General features: G+C 35.1%; 1 protein-coding gene across 6 annotated transcripts in view; it reads right to left on the reverse strand.

The window, feature by feature from the left end:
- The window catches only part of PCLO (piccolo presynaptic cytomatrix protein), a 439,623-nt gene that overhangs the window by 93,234 nt on the left and 322,491 nt on the right, over positions 1-23,898 (reverse strand). For all 6 annotated transcript variants that reach the window (XM_060632355.3, XM_060632351.3, XM_060632353.3 and 3 more), the window contains exons 11-12: positions 920-1,028; positions 298-365 (exon numbers count right to left, since the gene is read on the reverse strand). In XM_060632355.3, coding sequence (XP_060488338.3) covers positions 298-365; positions 920-1,028 — 177 coding nt within the window. The remainder of the gene's footprint in view (positions 1-297; positions 366-919; positions 1,029-23,898) is intronic.

Below are 23,898 nucleotides of genomic sequence, written 5' to 3' on the forward strand. Positions count from 1 at the left end.
TGAATTTATTTTGAAAGAATTAAACATGTGAACTCACATAGCCAGAATTCTGTATGAATTTCTTTAATGGGTCTAATACACAAATCTGTGTTTCCCTAGAAGGCTAAAAATGTAGCTGCAATGCTTTGGTTTTGTTTACAATTACATAAATAAACATTGATTAGTCTAGAAGTACATTTTTGCCTACGCAGTATCTATGCTCACATCCTCATCTACAGCTACACCTGCCTCTACAACGATGTTTCCATTTACATCGACGCCTTTACCCACAGTTGAAAGCAGATTACTTTCACCTACCAGCTTTCGGTGGCTCATGAAGCTCCAGGTGCTGGGGATTTTCAGAGTCTGATAGCATATTGAGGTCCCTAAAAATTAAAACAAAGAAATTGAGAAAGAAGTTGAGGAAACCTGAGACAAAAGTCCCTCTTTTCCAACTACCCTGAGTTTTGTTTTTTTTTTTTCTTCAGTAGGTAAATGAGAAGTGGTTAATGATATAAAGCAACTTCCAAGCATGCTCACCCTTCTAACCAAATATATACTTGCAATGCTGTTAAAAGTCAGCTGATAAAAATGATTATTTAAGGTGAAATCTTTATGGATTAAACATAAGCTCATTTTGAAATACTATACACACACAGGAAACCTAAATGGGTTTAGGCTTTCATTTAAATGAAGCATGTTTCAATAAAAGCATGAAAGGGGACAGCTACTGACAATATCAGAAACAAAATCAGCTGAATTCTTACTATGCTTTAGATTTTGATTCTGAACACAAGAAATCTATAAAAACTTGTATTCACTTTATGTTCTAATTACTGAAAATCTTGCTGACTGGCAAAGGTTCCACCTTAACAATTTTAAATTAAAAGAGCCATGAATAGCCAAAAAAATGGAAACAAAAAGATGGGGAAAAACTCACAGTCTTACACATATTTCTGCTTCCCCACTTTGCTGACCAATGATACTCTGCACTTCTTCATATGTTTTAGAAGTTAAAGGAATTCCATTCCATTCCAACACTTGCATCCCTAAAAAGACAAATTCAAGTATAAAAAAAAAAAAAAAATGTGTCGTATTTCTAGTCTGGGTCCACAGGGCAGAGAAGACACACAGGGCTCTGCATTTAAAAACCAACTCAGCACACCATTTCAGAGACCATCAGTTCAAAGTTCTTTGAACAGTAATACCACAACCGCCCGTAGTTTGATTTCATCATTTACCTGAACACATTAGACCTGTGTAACATAACATGCAAAATGTTGCATCTGAAATCTATTAAACATTACCAAACACATGCATTATGTTCACACTGCTTTCAGAAAGAAAACATCATTGAATATATATTGCTCAGGCCAATCTTGTGTAGGTAAAAAAAAAAAAAACAAACCATCACAAGCAGCAATATAATTTCTCCATGGGGAACACGTATCTAGAAGAGTATAAACTTCCATATTCCATCATGGAATGGGTGGGAGAGGGGAAAAAAAGTGATTAGTAGTTTGTTTTGAGGCTCTCCTTGAGAAATTTGTACTGCTTCAAGTTTGCTCAGATAATACAGTTTTCCGCGGGGTATGTTTTTCTTTTTCTTCACTGCATGTAAGGTGTTCCTGAGTACAATCTGCAGGCATGTTACAGACAAGCCGGCTTCATGGGTGGGGGAGGGGGAGGGGGGAGTGGGGAGGAGGGGTGTGGCCTGTGTAGAAGCACAAGGCCCTGTGCTCAGAAGGGCCCACGCTTGATTTAATGCTTCGCTATTGTCATTTCGAAACTCTTAATAATGTTTCAACAAAGAACTCTACGTTTTCTTTTTGCACTGGATCGCATCGATTATGTTGCTGGACTAATTACAGGGCATTTCGTGTTTCCTATCTAGAAAGATAATTTTCGCTTAAAAAAAGTAGTGACATCATACTTCAACATTTTAAATTCCATGTCTTTCATCTATTTTATATGAGCTGTCAAAATAATCTAGGGGGGCATATTTGGCAAGAATCACCTGGCTCTACTACGTAGCTATGGGAAATGGATATAAATTAGATGAGACTATCCAAAGTCATAGTGCCCCCAAATTTGTGAATGCTACCAGCTTTACCTAAGAAAATATCGTCTGCCCTAACTAGGCTTTATTTAAATAAACAGAAATACTTGTTGAATAATTAGGTTTTCAATGAGCTTCAGAGAGGTCTATGTGAAAGTCCCTACTGCTCACCAGTGCCTTCCGTGGAAAATTCCAAACAGAGAATAATTAAATCTTCAAAAGTTTTAATGATTTTGATATACATTGGAAAGCATATTGCCAGTTGTAAACAAGTAAGGGAAATACTTTTACTACAGTGAAACGGCAAAATAAGTCCATAAAAATGTTCACAATAACACAACAAAAATGGCTTTTCTATAACTTACTCCAAAGAAGACTTTACCTTCAGACGGGCCTTAGGTTTAATTCAATAATCCCAGGCTGTTGTACATATAAAATGAGAAAATTACATAAAAGACAATGATGATACCACTAAAGAAAAATTTAGCACAGCAAAAGGAAGAGCACACTGAAAAACCCACTCTTCTAAAAGTCACGATAAAGAGTATATTTATGTAGAGACCATCTTGAATTGAAACAAATTATAGTGTTATAATTGCATTGTCACTTTTCGGCAAAAGAAGATTCTATGAAAAGAAGTAGCTGCATAATCTTCATGCCTCTTCTCTTGATTAATTTGCTCATTTTTCACCTCTCAAAACAAAGGGGCAAATTTACAAAGCATGATTATCCAATGAAATTTAAAATGCTTCTAGTATTAAAACAGGAAAACTAGTTAGGGTCATTAATACAACTGCTGAGAAAAATATACAGATAACCAGAAATCTGGCCTATAATATACACATGAGGTCATAAGCTACACGATCTGTTCTGTTCCTGTGGTATACCAGCTGAACTTCTTTTCTCTTCATTCAGTTTCCCACCAGAGCTGGTGCAGGACTGCAGTTCAAAACGATTTTGCCAGCACTTTAAACTTTTTATTCTTGGTTCCAATGGTGAGCATCAGATGCTACAGGGAATGTCATCATTTAGTAATACCTTCCTTATCCATTGCCTCTCCAACTCCCTAAAATCCTACAAGAACCATACTAAAATAACCACGTGAATATAACCAATCACTCCTTATTAATTCATAACAAGGTTCTAATAGTTGTGAGAATTGAGTATGGTATGATTTCAAATACAATGTTCTGGAAAGTGTTAATTGAAGAATCCTACAAACTATTTTAAAATGCAGGTAAAAATTTGTTGAATATGACCAGGCTACACGGAGGTTCACTAAAGTAGTATTTTATCACTTAATTGACTTGAATGGAAGCATAGCCAATCTTTAAAAAAAATTTTTTTTACATTTTATTTATTTTTGATAGAGAGACGGAGCACAAGTGGGGGAAGGGCAGACACACACACACACACACACACACACACACACACACACACACACACAGAATCTGAAGCAGGCTCCAGGCTCTGAGCTGTCAGCACAGAGCCTGATGCGGGGCTCGAACTCACAAACTGCGAGATCGTGACCTGAGCTGAAGTCAGACGCTCAGCCAACTGAGCCACCCAAGCGCCCCAAAGCATAGTCAATCTTAAGATAACTTTTTATTGACTTTGTTTTAGAAATAATTCCTGGAAGACAGTGTACATATGAATGGTTATATCTATTATTTAGCATTATGAGCAAACATCTATGTTTTCTTTATTTTAAATTATATCAACATGTATGTTAATGAACTGTTCAACTTTTAGACTGTCCAGGTGATGTTTCGATTATATCCCTAGAAAGTACCTATACTAATAACTCTTAACAGGAAAACTAAGATAATTTGAATTTTTATTAAATGTGCAACAGTTCATGACAGAATTTGCTGCTCAAAATCTTACACTTAACATGTTATTAAAAACAAAAAAAAAAGACAATACATTTAAAAAAAATTAAAAATTAAAGAAAATCAATCAACATAAAACTTTCTCAACTATGTGTTTTTATAACTTCTGGGATTACCTAACTTTATATGCTCCTAAAACTATTATATACTATTCTTTGTAGTATAGGATTTCATGTATGTTATTTCTGTCCATATTTAATATTTACCATTACATCACAAACATCTTATGGATTAAATTTATTGAGTTAACAGTTGAAATCTCAGAGGTATATCCAAATGTGTATCACACAAAACCCGATGACTTTTTTCCCCCACAACTATTTTTTTTAGCACTTAGCATGCAGCAGGCACTCCATAGTCACTTATGCGATCATTACCACCTTATAGGTAATATTTGATGTTGCCATAAAAATTCATAAAAATGATACTCTACTAGAAAGACAACAGAAATATCTTGGCAGTTAGTAAAATTAAGATAATTCACAGAGAAAGAATTCTATTTTATATTTCAATATATGAAATTTATTGTCAAATTGGTTTCCATACAACACCCAGTGCTCATCCCAACAGGTGCCCTCCTCAATACCCATCACCCACCCTCCCCTCCCTCCCACCCCCCATCAACCCTCAGTTTGTTCTCAGTTTTTAAGAGTACAGAGAAAGAATTTTAAAAGTGTCGTAAGTATATACAAAATAGACCCCAGACTCATCAGTGATTAGAAAGTATGAATTAAAGCAATGATGAGATACTACTTAGCTCTCATCACATTGCAAAAGTTTAAAATCCAGAAAATGCCACGTGTTGCCCAAGATGTAGGATTAGGGGACCCTGACTCCAAGGGAGATTATACTTGCTGGATGCTTGTTCAGCTTCACCCTCATTCTACATCAGATGAAAAGAAAACAACTGCGTGATTACAATGTACAAACATGTAATTATTTTAATGGGAATGGATAAGTGCATCTCTCTGGAGGGCAATGTGGCAGAACATCATTAAATTATACACATGTACACTCTGTGACCCAGAAATCTTCTTGTGTGTCTATTTGTAGGAGGGGGCAGTATCAGGAGAAATGGACAATGAGAGCATAGTAAATGCTCAAGATGGAAACCCTTGGCACAGGGTGCAGGAAAAAGGCCGTAACAGGCATTAACACCAAAAGGTGGATCCATCTTAAAGCCATTTCCAAGTAAAAGCAAGTGAGAAACAGGATCTGGTCTATAGGGCAATGATGCTTTATTTACATTAAAATGACATTTGTACCAATTAACATTATATATTTTACAAAGATATCAGAAGTATCAAAAATTATTATAGTTGCTCGTGAACAGAAGGGAATGGAAAAAGAAAATGAGATGAAAGAAAATGAATGAGTTAATAAATGAACAAACACAAAACCACACACACACTCATAATACGGGACACTTACATGAACCAGTGAGGCTGGTGTGCTATGGAATGAGAATTAATACCACTGGGGTAACAGAACAGAACAAAATAAAACCAAACCTAATTTAAAATTACATGTATATGATAAATTAATCAAAATTGTTTGCTTTGTACATTTTCTCCACTGATATTATTAACCATGACTACAGATTAATTTCTTAAATCTGAACATTTGCTCTCAAAAATCCTTTATAAACTAGCAACAGCAGCAAAAACTCAGCTGAAATGTTTGTTGGCCCTGGCTTTCTAAATGGTAAACAAATCCTGCAAGTTGAGCTCCCGGGGTCCTATATATTGTCCACATCAGCTATACTAATTATTCATTCATCTTCAAGTTAGGCAGTATTAATACACAGAAACAGAGATACAGAGAAATAAATAGATAGATGTATTTTATTCTTTTATAAAGTTACTTTTTAAATATTTTACAACTTTAACCACTTTATACATTAACATGAAGGGAAAGAAAGAAAAAAAAAGGTGGAAGAGAGGAAACTCAGGAAGGAAAAATAGAGTAGATAAAGGGTATCTTTGGTAAAGAGAAAAAAGGGAAAAAATAGTATTTGAATGGAGTTCTGCTTATTTACAGAACAAAGGACACTGTCTCCACTATGATAAGACATTAAAAACCCAGATGTATTTTCCTGTGAAAAGTCATCTACATGCATAAATCTTAAGGTTAAAAAGTATCTTCTTGAATAGCTAATCTCATATAATGTTGCCATTTTTGTCATTGACAAAACTCTTGTAACACATAGTTTCATCAAAACTTAAAAGAGAGCCTCAGTGCATAAAATATATAAACATGGGGCTACTTTCATGGAAGCAATCTCTATCTGCCTGTTTCACCCCTCCTCACTGTCCAGTCCCCATTCTAGAAGTATCCTTAGATGCTTGTAGGGACCTTGTTTCTCTGGTCTACCTGAATGAGTTGAGTTTAAAATAACCTCATGGCTTGAAGAAGGCTTTGGAACAATTTCCATTAACGAGGACATTGCTACATTAAAAGAAAGAGCTACATTAAAAGAAACATGATCTGAATTTTATTTTATTGAGAATGTAGTCTGAATTTCTAAAAAAGACTATAATAAAATGTTGCATTTTTAGAAATTCATAATTTAATAATGCTTTCAAACGCAACAAAGTGTGTGTGTTTGATACTTAGCATGAACAAATTAAAATCTTCCCATGTTTTAGTATGTATTATTCTCAGAAACAATGTGTTTTGTAAACACATCAAAAATGTGTTTTGTAAACCAACATGTTGCTGGTAGTTGACCATTGATATCTTCTCTTCTCCATAATCAAATTTGGAAATCTCCAAACACAATAGGAAGGCTGTGACCTTCAGCAAACTGGTTAATTCGCCATATTGGCTTCCTTCGGGGAGATTATGTTGCTAGATCACTGTTTTAATTTACTCATACTCTATGAAGGGGAAAATACTATGACTGTGGCACAATGAAAAACAAATGAACAACAACAACAACAAAACCCCTGCTTGTTTACAATTTATGAAAATGCAATTTTTGAGCTGGAGCTTTATATGAAGATTTTTCTTTTAAAGGTTTTTTTCTGTCAGCGCAGAACCCCACTCTGGCGCTGGATCTCACGAACCATAAGATCATGACCTGAGCTGAAACCAAAAGTTGGACACTTAACTGACTGAGCTGCCCAGGCACCCCTGTATGTGGAGATTTTAAGAAACATTTTGGATCCTGAAATTTCCACATTGTTTTTCATTACTTGTCCTTATTTACAACTTTTCCCTCTATATACGTTAAGACTTTAAAGCACAGCAATCATGTCATCTAATTTTTCTCTTCTGCATTCCCCACATTTCCTCTCACTGCCCATTGTGGTTGTTCTCAGTTTAAAAAAATTTTTTTAACGTTTATTTATTTTTTGAGAGACAGAGCATGAGCAGAGAAGGGGCAGAAAGAGAGAGGGAGTCACAGAATCCACAGCAGGTTCTAAGCTCTGAGCTGTCAGCACAGAGCCTGACGCGGGGCTCGAACTCATGAGCCGTGAGATCATGACCTGAGCTGAAATTGAAAGCTTAACTGACTGAGCCACCCAAGCACCCAGTTCTGTTTCTTTAGGCTGGTGTTAGCTCCCTAGGGCCCCCATGGCATTACCCTATCTAGTTTGTCTTCTCTGGGCATCTGCTACCTTTGGTTCTGGATTGGTTAACTCAGGGGTTGGAACATTCAATTTGTAGTCTGAACCTAATTTTCGGTTTAAACTTACATGCCAAACAAAGTACCTAGAGCTAACACCATTCAAACTCAAAGCTGTTTTCAATCTAAAATACCAAAAATTTAACTCTAATAAACTATACATTTTAAAAAATGTGATAGATCACAATTTCCTCTCTTCACAGTATAGAGATAATAGAATTAAACTCATTAGAATATTTAATGTAAATTTTATAAATTCACATTCTTCCAAATTTTAGTAGTATTAAACATACATATATAGGAGGTTTGGGGTAACTTCTAGTATTTTGCTTTAAACTATTGTAGATTTTATATTGCGTTAACAACAAGCCCAACATAAATGAAGCAGATTGGGAAGCAAAAGTAGATGCTATGATAATACTATTTATAGGAGTTTTTTGGCTAATAATTAAAGAAGTTGAATTATCTTACTTAAAACTGTCATTAATTTGGAGTATGGTCAAGCAATTCGTTTTCCATGTTTCTTCCGTCATTCACATTTTTTATGAATAACAAGCAATTAAAATAAGCAAAATATGGCTTGAATATATAAGTTCTTGAATGAAATTAATTTACAAAAGAAAAAATCCTCATAACAGTGTAAACAGAAGAAAACATCTAAGAAACATCAAAGACTACAGTTAAACTGTCTGGGCTTACCCACTCTCGTTTTCTAGGCTGAGTACCTCGAGTTATTTAAAATCCATGGCTTCTACAATCACAGATCTAAAACAGATTTAGTGTCAATCATAAAAAAAAATAATAATTACGAAGTAAGTAGATTATCACATAATTTGCCATATTAATGGTCAACAATAAAATGGCCACTGGAAAAGAATCACACAGATAAACAGTGTTGTAAGCAGGTCACAACTATTTTATAGACTCAACGTTATAAAGCAAGCAATAGCCTTGTGGATGCGCTAGTTTTTGTCTCTTACAGAATACATTAGAACTCGGTGAAACATGAGGTGACGTGGCTTTTCTAATATTACAGTTAGTTGACGGCAGTGCAGAAGTATGACTTCCGTCTATCTCTTAGGTGAATGCTACTATCAGCAATTAGAAGATCTCATTCGGTTTATGCCAACTAAACCTATCTCATAGCCCACCTAAATATAAATGGTGTTCAAATATGTAAAACCTAGCACAAGGAACACATATTATTTATAATGCCATTTTCATTATAATAAAAAGAGAATTTAAACATTGTTTTAGTTATGTATATGACAATTTTATTTGAAGAGTTGGATGTGCAGAAAATGAAGACGTTGTTGAACAAAGTTTTTGTAGAATATACCATTTATGGTGGATAAACAATGTCAACTCGGAACGAACAAAAGGCTGACTGACTCATCTCTTTTCTCCACTCCACTCCCAGAAAATAAGCCAATATCACACTTAAAGGAGCACACTGATGAGAAATTATTCTGAACACTACCAGAAGGGAAAAGAATGTGGGAAGGTTTACCCAACGTCACTAATTATCAGGGAAATTCAAATCAAAACCACAATGTGGTATCATCTCACACCTGTTAGAATGGACATTATTAAAGAAAGAAAAGAAAGAAAGGAAGAAAGAAAGAAAGAAGGAGAGAAAGAAAGAAAAGAAGGAAGAAAGAAAAAAAGTAAGTGTTGGTAAAGGGATGGAGAAATTAGAATCCTTGTACTTTGTTGGTTGGAAAACAAAATGGTGCAGCCATTATGAAAAACAGTATGATGTTTTCTAAAAATTAAAAATAGAATACGGCATGATCTAGCCATTCCCATTTCTTGGTATTTATTCAAAATAATTAATAACAGGATCTCAAAGAGATAATAGCACTCCCACACTCATTATAGTTGCATACACAACAGTCAAAATGTAGAAATAACCTAAATATCCATTGACATAAACGGCTAAAGAAAATAAGGTTTATACATAGAGTAGAATACTATTCAGCCTTTAAAAAGAAGAAATCCTATAGTATGACACACCATGGATGAACCATGATAACATTATGCTAAGAGAAATAAATAATCCAGTCACAGAAGGACAAATACTGCAGGATTCCATTTAACATGAGAAATCTAAAACAGTCAAACTCATAAAAGCGAAGAGTAGAATGGCAGTTGCCAGGGTTTAGGGGAGGGAGAAACGGGGTGTTTCTTGTATAAAATTTCAGTTATTCAAGACAAGTTTTAGATATCTGATAAGCGACACTGTGCCTGTAGATAAAAATACTACAGGGTACAAGTGAAAATCTGTGAAGAGGGTAGATCTCATGTTAAGATTAATAATCACATTTTTTTAAAAAATGGTAAAAAAAAAAAAAAAAAGAATGTTGGATGGGTAAAAGAAATGGGGATAGAAAGTCAGTTCTAAACAGGAGATGCCCCCAACAATTGTGGTTGGAGTTTGTAAAGGTACTATGCTTGCTCAAATTGTTCAGAGAAGATGGCATTACCTCAAAGAAAAAATTTTGTGTAGTACCCTTAGCAAAGTTGACCTTGAATTCAGTGGCTCAACCTAGGAGAACTACTCTCAGGAAGACTTCGTAACAGTTAAAGGAGCCACTCACTGTCAACGAAGTGTGCTGGGTCAGATAACTGCTCTCTCCGTGATGTGGATCAATGTACAGGGGGCCAATCCCCCAGTGTTCTGAATATATAACATCCTCATCGGGATTTCTCCAGGGCTTGTGAGGCAGGAAATATCAAATAATGATAATAATAAGGGAAGACTGGAACTGATCACATTTGATTTACAGGAAAAAGTAATGTGCTTCTCGCACTCCAGTATGGCTTTGCAAATTCATGCCTTTTAAATAGAGTTAAGGTAAAGAGGAATATAATTAACCATGATTTGTGGTCTAATGTGAAGAAGGTTATCATCACAGGATTCTGTTTCAAATCACTCTAACCATCATTAAAATAATCTAGTATTGCAGTCCAAAATGTATTGGAAGGATTGGTACAGATGCCAAAGTTACTCCATGGCTACAATTTATGGTGTTTAGAAGTAGACGTATTATTTGAAACTGACTAAAACAGAATGTGGCTGAACAAGGTAGGAAAAGGGGATGGGTAGATTAGTAAATTTGAATGGTCCCAAGAATATCATGTAACATGTGGAGCTATCCGATGAAAGAAAGGTATGTGATGTCATCATCTCATTTAAAGTAGATTGCAATTCATAATATTATAAACTTTTCTTAATTTCCCAATTCATTCTGTTAAAACACCCAGAGTGGATGTTTTCTAGTGACTTTCTAATTCAGTGGTATTACAGATTAATACCATCAAACCTGAAAAATACCATGACAGTAACAGACTAATCCAAAATGCACTCATGATTATATAGATACACAGTTAATTGAATGGACATAGGAAGTTAGGCTAAATGATGCAGTTGTGCATGAGAAATACTTGCCTTTTTAAAAAAAAAAATTTAACATTTATTTATTTTCGAGAGACAGAGAGAGACAACACAAGTGAGGGAGGGGCAGAGAGAGGAGGAGACCTAGAATCTGAAGCAGGCTCCAGGCTCTGAGCTGTCAGCACAGAGCCCAACATGGGGCTCGGGCTCACAAACCGTAAGATCATGACCTGAGCTGAAGTCAGATGCTTAACTGTCTGAGCCACCCACGCAACCCAGAGAAGTGCTTGCCTTAATTGTTACTTGAAGTGTCTCTAGTGAACTACTAAGGATATTAACTTTAATTATGTTCTTAACCTTTTTTAATATTCATATATTCTGTACTTTCTTTTTCTGAATGTTATTTAAAGGTATCCCACTACTTATGCATTTTAACCTAAAATATCATCGCTTTATTCTTGTTAAGTGTTTCCTAATAAATACAGGAACTATCTGGACCAGTGACAATATCATCCTCCTCCTCCTCATCTTCACTGAGAATACATATATAAGGACAAAATAAATTCCATTTCAAATTATTATTTGACAGAATGCACAGAACAGTGCAGTGATCACTGCAGTGATCAGTGAATTGCAACTTCAAATCAGATAAAAAAAATATCTCTGGAAAGGAAAATTCTAAAAAGAAATCTCTCAATCAAAATTTAAACACAAAAGTAAATGCAAATATACTTACTCTATAGTATAAGAAAAAATATTTATTTTGACAAAGAAGTAGGGAGTTTTTATCATAACCTAATTACTCATCGCTTGAAATATTGCAACATGGTCAACTGCTGTGCACAAAAAAGTTAACTAAGTTTTTGTATTTGGCTTATTTTTGAGCCAAAGATACTATATCATTATTATGAATGGTATAATCAAAATTAAAATGGTGTACTTTTAATGTATAAATTCTTTCATCATTTGAGAAGCCAAAGGATAGAAATAAAGAATCCATTTCAAACAAAAAAGAATCAATAACCATCTTATCATCCATCCTGAGAGAATCTTAAAGAAATAAAATGAATTAGGTGTTACTTCATAAGAAGTGCCAATATCCTAATTTTTATGTCTCAAAGAAAAATTAGCAAATAATTTACATTGGCTTGATGGGTGTTCAATAAATAACAGATGTCAATGGATGATAGAATTTCATTCCAAAAGTTCTCAATTACTTTTAATATGTAAAATGAAATCTCAATAGATATATAATTTTATATAACATATTACAATAATTGATTTTTCCACTGAAAAATGAGAATTGCCTAAGAAGACAACAGTTTAACAGCAGTATTTGCCAACTGATGTAAAACAAAACTCAACTATTTTCTCTCCAGCTAACATTCATGTAGAGAAATTATTTCCCCTATTTCATAAGCAAACATGATTACAACCATAAAAAACGAACGGCAATCTATCCTAGGTGAATTACAAAGGACATTCATACATACACCAGCTAATTATAAGAAGTCATTTTTTTTTAAAAGTTTACTTATTTTGAGAGAGAGAGACAGCACAAGCAGGGGAGGGGCAGGGAGAGAGAGAGAATCCCAAGCAGGCTCCACAGTGTCTACACAGAGCAGACATGGGGCTTGATCTCATGAACCATGAGATCATGACCTGAGCTGAAATCAGGAGTCGGACACTTAACCGACTAAGCCACCCAGGTGCCCCTAAGAAGTCCTTTTGCTTAAAAGAAATAAAATTAGATCCATTTCACTTGTGTTAATAGCATCAATATGAGACTTTTTTTTTTTAACTGTTATTTTGCCCACCTCTTCTCTTTTTTCTTCACAGCATTCCAGTAAAACAGGTAGGGTAAATGTAACTATCCTTACTTTTACAAATGTGAAACCTCAGCTTTAGAAATCGTATTTAGTGACAGTTTCAAAAGCCAGGTCTCCTGATTCGTCTTCTAAGTTCAGGAATACCTGCATCCCACATGATTCTTTGCTATTTAAGATACATAGAACCTAATAATGAAACCCTAAAAGTGTAAAATCAATATAAGTAAATGTATTTAATTATGATAAAACTCATCACATCAAGTTGACAGATATTTAGTGTGTGTCACAGAGGGGAGTAGATTCTGGGTCACCAATGTCAATCACTTACGATTTCTGACATGGTATCTCCCAGGGAGGAGCAGGACCATCACGGAAAGTAGACAAAACTCTGGCTCCAGGATTAGAGAACTCCAGTGGGGCTGGTGGGTGGGGAGCTGAGAGATGTGAGTTAAGGATGGACCAGCATGAGTTCCAAAAGGTTGGGGTATGTTACCACAGGCCTGGTAGGTCACAGTGAACTTGGACTCAATGCGTTTGATAATGTAAGACATAAGAGGAAAGGCTTCAATAATAAAATTTGGAGAGGGTCTACGCCTTCCTTCCCCTGTGGCCCTCCCACTCTGGCAGGCTAGAGTCAGTCTCTTTCATGTTTTACTCTGTAGGACTGTTATGTAGGGATTTACGTTTTAAAAATATGGTGGAGTGACTTCTGGCTAACTAAATCTGAATACTATGTATACACATGAATGAACATATTGAGGTCATTTTCACTGAGCTGAAATTTAACACACATGTTGTACTGTGTGTGTGTGTATACAGATATATGCACAGTGTAATATAATAATTTATTATTATGTCCCCATTCCCACCTTGTTCTAACAGCCGCATCTCATACCTGGATTATTTCTTCAGTTTCCTAACTAAACTCCTTTTCTTTCCGACCTTCACCCCTTCAAATAATTCTAGTTACGGCACTCAGAGTGTTCCTATTTAAATGTCATTTAGGGTATTAAGGAGGGCACTTGGGTTGAGCACTGGGTGTTATATGTAAGTGATGAATCACTAAATTCTATTCCTGCAAACAGTATTACACTATATGTCAATTAACTAGAATTTAAATAAAAATTTGAGGAAAAAACAGTAAATGATGTGAATAAAAATGTCATTCAGCCTGTGTGTCAGCCTAGTGCCTTCTCATCCCGCACAAGGAGAAGCTGAAGTCCTAGGGGCACTTCGGTAGCTCAGTCAGTTAAGCATCTGACTCTTGGTTTCACCTCAGGTCATGATCTCATGGTTTGTGATATCCCCGTGTTGTGAGCCCTGTGTTGGTTTGTGAACCCCATGTTGGGCTCTGTGTTGACAGCATGGAGCCTGCTTGGGATTCTCTCTCTCTCTCTCTCTCTCTCTCTCTCTCTCTCTCTTCCTCTGCTTGCACACTCTTGTACTGTCTCTCTCTCTCTCAAAATAAATAAATAAACATAAAAAAAAGCTGAAGTCCTTACAGTGGCCCACAAGATTCTATCTCCTTGACTACTTTGACCAAAACGTCCACCGTCCGCCCTCACATGCCCACTAGCTGCAGCTACACTGACCTCCTTGCAATCTTACTGTTCCTGGCACACACCAGGTATGGTCTTGCTCTGGGCCTTTGCCCTTTTCATTTGTCTCCTGTAATGTCAGTAACTTCTGGCTCACTCCTTCCTCTCCTTGGGGACTTCACTCAGTTTCGGCCTGCTTGGTAAGGTCATTCGTGATCATCCCCTCTCAATTTGCAACCTGACTGTCTGACAAGCTGGATCTATGCTCCTTATTATATTTCTTTCCTCAGCACATATTACCATTCAATATAGAGTACTTAAAAAAAAAACAAAAAAACAAAACTTTGCTCTTTTCTGTCTCAGCTACTAAAATGCACAGTTCATGCTTTCCTCATTAATGTCCCCACAGGGTCATCAGAGATTGCTCTACGCAGCATGTACTAAAAAAAATATATATATATATAGAAATAATTGGATCAATCATTGATCTCAGCAGACTCAAGGGCCATAATGACAGTGAGAAGAATCCGGGAAAGAGTAGAAAGTAAAAGAAAACAAAAGTAGCCTAAGAGAAAATAAGAGAAATCTTATTTTCTTCCAATGCTCAGTGGAACTTACCCTACATATGAAAAGGCTTTCATCTGAATTTGTGCTGACACAAAAGCCTGCAATCCCACAGAAGGTTCTTTCTGCTTCGGCACTCATTACTCTATTGGGAACACAGTAGAATACCCTAACTATGTTGAACTATTTTAAAAATTAACAAATGGAATAAATGAAAGACTGTAAAGATCTGTTTTAGTTCCTAAACAGTTCCTTGCCCTGGAGAGCTTATAATCTGCCCTTAGAAATTACCGCAAGGTTACCTGGGGTTCTTTGGGATGGGAAGAGCCATATCTGTAAGCTCCACTTAGTATTTTACTGGTTCTAATGATTGCAGAATCAACTACCGTATTCTGAATTTCTAGCTTTCTCTTATTAAAATGAAAATAAAACATACAGTTCCTCCCCCCCCCAAAAAAAAGCCATTAAAGAAATATATTGTTTTTCCTTAAAGGTATTTTTTCCTAGTTCTTTGGGTTTATTTTACATTTTTATTCATTGACACCCTGATCAAAAGCTACCTTCACAGTGAGTACCTTCCATCCACTGCCTCTCTAGATGGTAGGCACTTTGAAAGCAGGGGAGCATTATATCACTTTGCATCATTCTAGGATAAACCCATAGAGAGTAGTCACTGAATACATGGGGCAACCCATTTGAATCCTTCATTATTGCTGGCATTCCTAAGAACATCACCACCACTCCTTCACAGCCTCTTCTCTCTGAACTCCCTGTTTATTACCTCCATCTAAATTTTAAGTATATTAAGAGTGCACCCCAACAGAGTCTTACAATTCTGCAGCATGCTCCTCAATGTTCTTCCCGTTCAGAAACAGCGCATGTGGGAATGAATTTAGGCTTTGCACGGCCTGAAGCTTATGCAATTTTAAGGAAAAATATAAGATTATGAATACAAAATTTGGCACAAATGAATTTTTATGAAAAGGACAAAAGAAACCACAACAAATGACAAATGCTGAAAAGGTGACAAAGGCAGCAAACATTACACATTCCTTAGAACTTCCTGGAGCTTTGGCAGGGGCTCATACAAGTGAGAGAGGAGCCCTGAGATGGTCCTTTCGTTAAAGTGCCATAATTTATTCATTCTGATCTCATTTCTTTTCTCATCCCATGTAATCACCCTCACAGTCTTTTTTTTTTTTAAATAGAAAATGTTATTTACTCATAAGTTACTTTAAACAGTTATCAACTCACGGAAATTATGTTTAATCTCTATCCCCAAATACTTCCGAACTACTAACATTCTTATGGAACAAATCTCAGCAGTTCTATTATTTCATACACAAATATGTTAATATGTATTTCTAATAGATAAGGACTCCTTATTTTAAAAAGCAATCACATTATTTTATATATTACAACTGCTTCATATTCAAATACTCATTGTCCCATTTCCAAAAATATCTAAGAATTTTTTTAAGATCAGCTTTACCAAGATATAGCATACATGTAATAAAAACAGCCTATTTATATGTACAGTGAAATGACAGCAAATATATACAACTGTATAAACCACAACCAGAATCAAGATAGAGAATACTTTCTTCGTGCCTTGAGTTCCCACTGACTCTTTCCCACTTTTCTCTTCTACTCAACCTCAGCTCCAGGAAACCACCTGTCTGCTTTCTGTCATAATCAGTTATTGTTTTCTGTTTGGTTTTTGCTTTTATCTTTAATAATTCCTTGCTTTCAGTTATTTTAGCTTAATTTTCTCTTCTGTTTCTCATGCCTTTGGATCCTTTTTTCCAAATATATGTACTTAATACTATCAACATGCCTCTAAGCTCTACTTTAGTTGCAGCCCATAAATTTTGGTACATTGCTTTTTCATTTGCATTTTGTTCAAAATATTTTCTAATTTCCCTTTAATTTTTTTTCTTTAGCCCATAATTCTAGTGTTTGAATTTTCATTTTATCTAACATACTCAGCTTATCATGGCTCATGTACCGCTTCACCTCCGCCTCCCAAACTTAAAATTGAACCATGTTTCATCCCAAGGTTCATCCTCTCCCCCACATCTCTTCAACAAGTAAAGTGTCTCTGAAGTATGCATTATAGAAAGGTCTAATGGAGGATCCCATACACTGAATGCTCAAGACCCGGTAAGCTTTTGTGATTTGTCAAAAGTCCCACACAAAAGGAGTTGATGAGAAAGATTAGTCCAGACACTGAGAGCAAGACATCGGACACCACAGTTCTGGTCACTAACAAGATGTGTTTTCAGCGACTAATAGACCATGAAAGTTACGTGAACAGATATTCATTGTATGTGCACCTATAAATTTTAATCAGATGTGAGGTTTACTGATTAACATACTGTTGATAAGAAGAAAAAATGAGAAGACTTTTAAAAGATTAGCCAATGGTTTTACAGTTAGGAGGTAGTACGGGTATTTTGTTTTTTAAGTTTATTTATTTATTCAGAGGGACAGAGAGAGAGAGAGAGAGGGAGAGAGAGAAAGAGAGAGAGAGAAAGAGAGAATGAGAATCCCAACCAGGCTCTGCACTGGCAGCAAAGAACCTGATGTGGGGCTTGAACTCATGAACCAGGATGATCATGACCTGATCTGAAATCAAGACAGACTGGTCACCCAGGCGCCCCAGGAGATAATACATTTAAATGAAAAATGGCTTACTTACTTCAGGCACTAAGGTTTTTTGTTTTTGAAATTTATTCAAGCCTGATAACTAAAACTAAAATAACTTTCCATTATCACAGAGGGCTCTAACAGTTCGATAGTCCCTTATAGGAAGTCTGAACTTTGTAAGATTAACAAAGCATATAAAAAATAAACATAAGTAACTGTCACTCACTGTTAACTCTGTGAGACAGGTCTTGCAATCTCTCAATTGTACAGACGAGATAAAAGGAAACTTAGAGAACACGAGTAACTGGACTAAAGTGATGAAGATGGCTTGGGTCAGAGTTTTGTGACCGAAGTTTGATGCTCTGTTAATTAGAAATATTCTGCATCCCTGCAGCTCCGAGATCAGAACTGACTATCGTCAATTATTTAAGTATGTCCACATATGGGGGACACAGAATTCAAGCTTAATATTGCAAATATTTTTCTTACCATCAAAGATCTCCAAAGTGAAAGTAAACGTGATTATATTCACCACTCATGTAAAACACTGTATTTCTGGTACATTGTTTCTAAATCTATTATTATCTCAATTTCCCTACTGAGAACATCAAGAAACTAAAAGTTAAACAACGTACCCAGGCAATGAGTACAACAGCTGAACTTAAATACTGATCTGTCTGACTGTAAAAACATTCTCCGAATATATGGGATGTGCTAAAGCACTGGCTGACTGAAGGTCTGGCATGCATATTAAAGACGGTTCAATATCCTTGCTTCCAAAAAAACCACTCCAATTCACACACCCACTAAAACGTAGCCTGTTATGGTATATTGACCAGTCTAATCCGAAATTTAAGAATAGAAACAATTGTTCATCAAGAAGCAGTATCACTTGAACTTATGTAAATATTTCAAGGTATGCTACCTTTGTTAATAAAAGTAATCAAATTAGAATATGGATTATTAGTTACACTTAGCAAAAAATGTACAAGACAGGGCAATCATTTAGTTTTCTTGATATTTCTATCAGAAATATTATGACTCAAACATAATCTCCTCTGATTAATTTCAAAATAAACGGATAAAAAAGAGAAATCTATTTCCTTGTCCTGGCAACATAGCTAATCTTTGATATCCTGACAAGGTAAGTATGATGTCACTGAACCCTGAAAATAATATATTACAACCTACCAGCCCAGGTACCTAGAATTTATATTTTTCTTTCCATAAGACAGATTCCTAAATATTTGTTAGAAAATCTTTGTATTAACATGAAATGTGATCTTGTGTCATGTGTACCTGGCACACCAGCTTAAGGAATTTTGAGAAATCTCATGCTAATGACCAATCCGTACCTGGTATCCCCCTGGAACAAGAACAAGGAAGCTGACTCATCTGTGTGGTGTGTTTCTTGATCTCCAACCTTGATCACTGCCATGCCATCTGTAACATATGCCAAAAAAGCATAAGCAGAAATAAAGACTTTCTTGCCTAGGAACATTCTCCCTTAAGTTACACAGGAGTGTCTCTTCTAACAATACTACTGGAATGTGTCTTCTACCATAGACTTCTTCATAACAGGGATTTCCAGAGGCCAACTGCTAACAAAACCACCATTCCGGAAACAGCTGGCCTCACCTTCGCTCCAATCACTGATTGTCAACTATTAATCCGACAGCATTTTCTTGCCAGAAACCCTGTCAATTCATCTCTACAAAGAGCTAGCTAGCCGGATCGATGTCACCTACAATTGAGACAACTAGAAACCGAGAATTTCCATGAATTAGAATTTATGCCACAGGCATACTTCTCACAGAATGACGCGGATGAACAAAATTGAACTCATTCTTTACAGGTGCAATGGCCTGGGAGAAGCTAACTTTTCATACAGCCCTTGCTCAATTTAAAAGCAAACAGCAGATATTACTGGTTTTAAACTTTTACTCTCCTATTCTAGGACCCTGCTGATTCATTAAGAGTTTCATGAAGCTACATTAGGGTCTTAACATTATATTCTTAACTTGGCTCCAAACAGCTTTCCAAAAATCTTCCAAACAAATTTGATTTAATTATCAATAATAATAATAATAATAATAATATAGATACAAGTTATCTTTAAAACCAAATGACCGTTTTTGGTTCTTTGGCTAAAAGATGTTTACTTCTTATGGATTTCTTGTTCTCTTATGGAAATTGTTGAAATTTTAAAAGTATCATGCCAGTAATTTATTTCACAATTATGATATAGAATACCAAGAAAAAAAGAAGTGAGTTTAAGAAGTTCAGTGATTAAATGAACCTCAGAAGCAATGATATGCACATAAAGGATTACATTTGGCCCATTATATTTCCTAAACAAAATTTTGTTTTATTTATACTTTTTACACTGCCTTTTCTGAGTATATAATACTATTTTAAGTTGAGTAAAATGATACAAAAGTTTTAATGTTTAGCAATTATGTGTTAATTTTTTTTTTTTTTTTTTTTTTTTTTTTTTACTGTCCTAACTTACTTTATTGTATTGATTCAGAGTACAATGATTAAATCTCTAGGCGGAACAAGGGTCCAGTATTGTGAATGCATTTACGACTCAAAGAGACATGACTCAATATAAAAAGATACATTTTTTTCTAAATTAATCTATCCCTTCAATACAATCACTATCAAATTTCAACAGAGATTTTCCTGAAAATTGACAAGCAGAATCTGGAAAATATATGCAAGATCACAGGTCAAGAATTGTCCCAAGAGTATTTGAAGAGTAGCAATATGGTATGTTCACCTGCCATGTGTCAGGACTAAAACAAAGAAATCATAATTAAAACAAAATGTGACACTTATGTTGGGATAGACAATAGACCAGTAGACTAGAACAGAGAGGTCATAAAAGACCCATATATGTGTAAAAAAATCTATTTCTGACAAGTGGAGCATTAGAGATCAGTGGGAGTAACAATATAACATTCAATATATGGTGTACAGACAACTGATTATCCATGCTGAAGAAGAAAAAAACTAAAAGTTTCTACTCAGACCACAGACAGATTAAATTCTATTTCTGTAAGGACATTATGTGAAAAGTAAGATTGTACAATTTTTAGAAGAAAATATAGAGCAACATTCTGAAAACTTCTGGATAACAACAATTTCCAAAACAATACAGAACACTTAGAAAACTTAAGAGAAACAAAATGATAAATGAACTTGACCATATTAAAATTTAAACCTCTGTAAAAATGAACAGACAAACTAAAAAGCATACCACATACTGGGAGAAGAAGATATCTATAGCCTACTTACTTGACAGGATTATATCCAGAATATATACAGTTTCCCTAAAATTCAATTTGAAATACACTAACTAATACAATTAAAGAATAAACAAAAGAACAGGCAAATCACAGATGAGAAAAACCCAAGAGCCAACAAAATTAATAAAATATTATCGTATTCCACATTCCTGGAGGGAAGGTAAACAAAAGCAATAGATATCATCCCACATTACATTTGAAAAAGAAAATGTAGAGGAAGAGGACGAAAGATGTAGAGTAACAAAAGTAGTAATTGACTACGGACAAGTGTAAAAACAATATAACACTTTGGACAGCGATTTGGGAAAATCTATTGTTGAAAAAACCATACAACATTCCTCCTACATTATTTAACACGATAGTCATTATAGCCTGAAATTTAACTTGTCCAAGAAACTCCTGTACATGCGCATAAGGAGACTACTTTAACAAACTAAATTATAGCATTGTTTGAAATACTAAAAAAAAAAAACAACAAAAAAACAAACCCTCACAAATAACTTAAATAACCAGGGAATGTTTAAATTTAAAGTGCCATTGAAATGTACAATACTAGAATTCTGCCCTGTAGTTACAATAAACAAAATAGAGCCACATGTATCACTTCGGATAAATTGTATAAACTGGATGTGACTCAGAGAGGCTGCAAAAATACATTAAGATGTCATTTACATAAAATTTCATAAACAAGCAAACAAATTCTTCTTTGGTTTATGAATACATACATAAAACTGGGAAGAACAGCAAGGGAAAGAGTAACCTCAGATTAGGTGAAGTTGGGAGAAGGGAAGTGACTACAGGAGGCTTTAATTGATTTATATGTCTCCCTTCCCCAGAAAAATATGAAACAAATGTGGCAAAATAGTGATTTTGGTGTGGGATGTTGAACTGGGTGTCTCAACAGACGGAGGAGGTGAAAACGTGAATAAAGCGGTGTCACTCTTAGGTAATTTTCCTGATGGGGGAGGAGGCTCAGGCTGGGAAAACTCAGGTCCACTTTTAATGAATCAGTACCCATCAAACCCTGACTTCTTGTGGTTACTATGGAATGGAGACATTCAACCAGTGAGTCGTTTTAGTCAAATTCACAAGATTGAGAGCAAAACACCCTCACCATTTAAGTGCAAATTAATCAGACACAGATGTGTCAGGCAGCAAACGTTCAACAGAACACTTGCTATATTTTAACTTCGAATTTAAAACTCGTTTGTTGTGTGCCCTTCGCCCTCTTTCAACCATAAAGCAAATGATGATTTGGGGCTAGAGTAGAACTGGCAGAGGAAAATTTTTTCCTCACACTGTGTCACAGCACAGAAGAATGGTGCTGCATTTTCCAGAGATGAGGGTTTTTCTTCTATATCAGTAACCACACGATACCCCACTCCAGAGATCTTAATTTAAATTCAAACCAAAGAAAAACTAAAACAAACAAAAACCCCAAAAAACATCTAGAGTAAATTTATGTTAATTTATGAGTAGTTAAGCTCAAAGTTGTAAGGACGTGTGCCCAGAGGAAATGGTTTTTATTTTGTCATTTTTTTTCCTGGAAAGGTAATCAAAAGTTATATTACCAAATATGGATGCTGTCTTAAATGTACACGGTTCTTTACATAATATTGTTTGCTTCACAAAACCCTGTGAAGAGAAACTTCTTAATTAGTATATAACACCTGTAATCAAAAATTAATTCTTTAACACTAATTTCTATATATATTATTTGAAATCTTGTTTTATTTGACACTGTACTGGGCACCAAATATGGAGAAAAAACCCTCGGTGTTAAGGGTCATGATTTTAGATCCACGCACAACTGATATGTGCACAAATGGCTGGGACACAGAAACTGACCCAAGTCTGTATCAGATTAAACAAAACAAAACAAAACAAAACAAAACAAAACAAAACAAAACAAAATCTTTGCTTGTCGTGAAATATGGATAATTGTATTACAGACTCCCCAGATTTGGAGATGGTTGGAACTTTGATCTGAAAACAATATGTAAAGAGTTATTCATTTAATTTTATTTTTTTAATGTTTATTTTTGAGAGCGTGAGAGAGAAGGGCGGGGAGGGGCAGAGAGTGAGAGGGAGACACAGAATCTGAAGCAGGCTCTGGGCTGAGAGATGCAGGGCTCCAACTCACAAACTGTGAGATCGTGAAGTGAGCTGAGGTTGGATGCCTAACCAAATGAGCCATCTAGGCACCCCTATAAAGAATTATTTTTAGAGAAACTTTTATTTTTAAAGCATGTCACGAATTCAAAACTTCCTAAAATTGTAATCACACTGAACAGGTTTCACTAGGTAATATAGAGAAAAGAAAATTTATCACAGAAGACGCATCTAGTTTTTTGAGGCCATTAGTTAAGGTGCTGATTATATTGAACCTAGTATTGATACTGTACTATAAATAAGGTTTATAATTGTTCCTTTAAAAATAAACATTTAAAATGGAAGTGGCAAATTTAAATACACAAAATCCATATATTCAAGTGTGTTTTTAGATGCTCAGATTAGTCCAAAGAGAAATAACAACATCAAAGGAGAAAATTATAGACAAAATTATACACCACTTAAAGTCCCAATATTGATGATCAATACACAGCCCCAACAGTGTTGATCTAAAATTGTTTAAAATTTTAATCCTAAAGCAAATAGTGACAAATAGCAGTTCAGAAAATCAGATTTGTAGTTTAATTCCCCAGATGTTTTGTCTTTTTTTTTAATGGAAAACTGACTTTAAGCATTAAAATGAAGAATAATAGGTAGCCAAAGATCATTCTTTGTCCAATATCTGTTTAAGAATGCTTACTAATGTTGCCAAAAAATAAATTGTATGGTTTTGGAAGATTAGGATCCCTCAAATATCTGACTGTGCAAGTTCTTTCAGAAAATCACTACAGATTTTTGTAAAACCAGAAGATTGGCTCAGGAAATTTTGACTAATGCAACGTTCTCTAACTGCTTTTTTTAACTGCAGAGGATGGCACAAGCCTATATTATGAGTGTATAAAAATGAATTTTTTGAGAATAGCCTAATGATTGGGCA

This window comes from Panthera onca, chromosome A2 (genome assembly GCF_046562875.1).
Source record: "Panthera onca isolate mPanOnc1 chromosome A2, mPanOnc1 haplotype 2, whole genome shotgun sequence".
Classification (NCBI taxonomy): Eukaryota; Metazoa; Chordata; class Mammalia; order Carnivora; family Felidae; genus Panthera; species Panthera onca.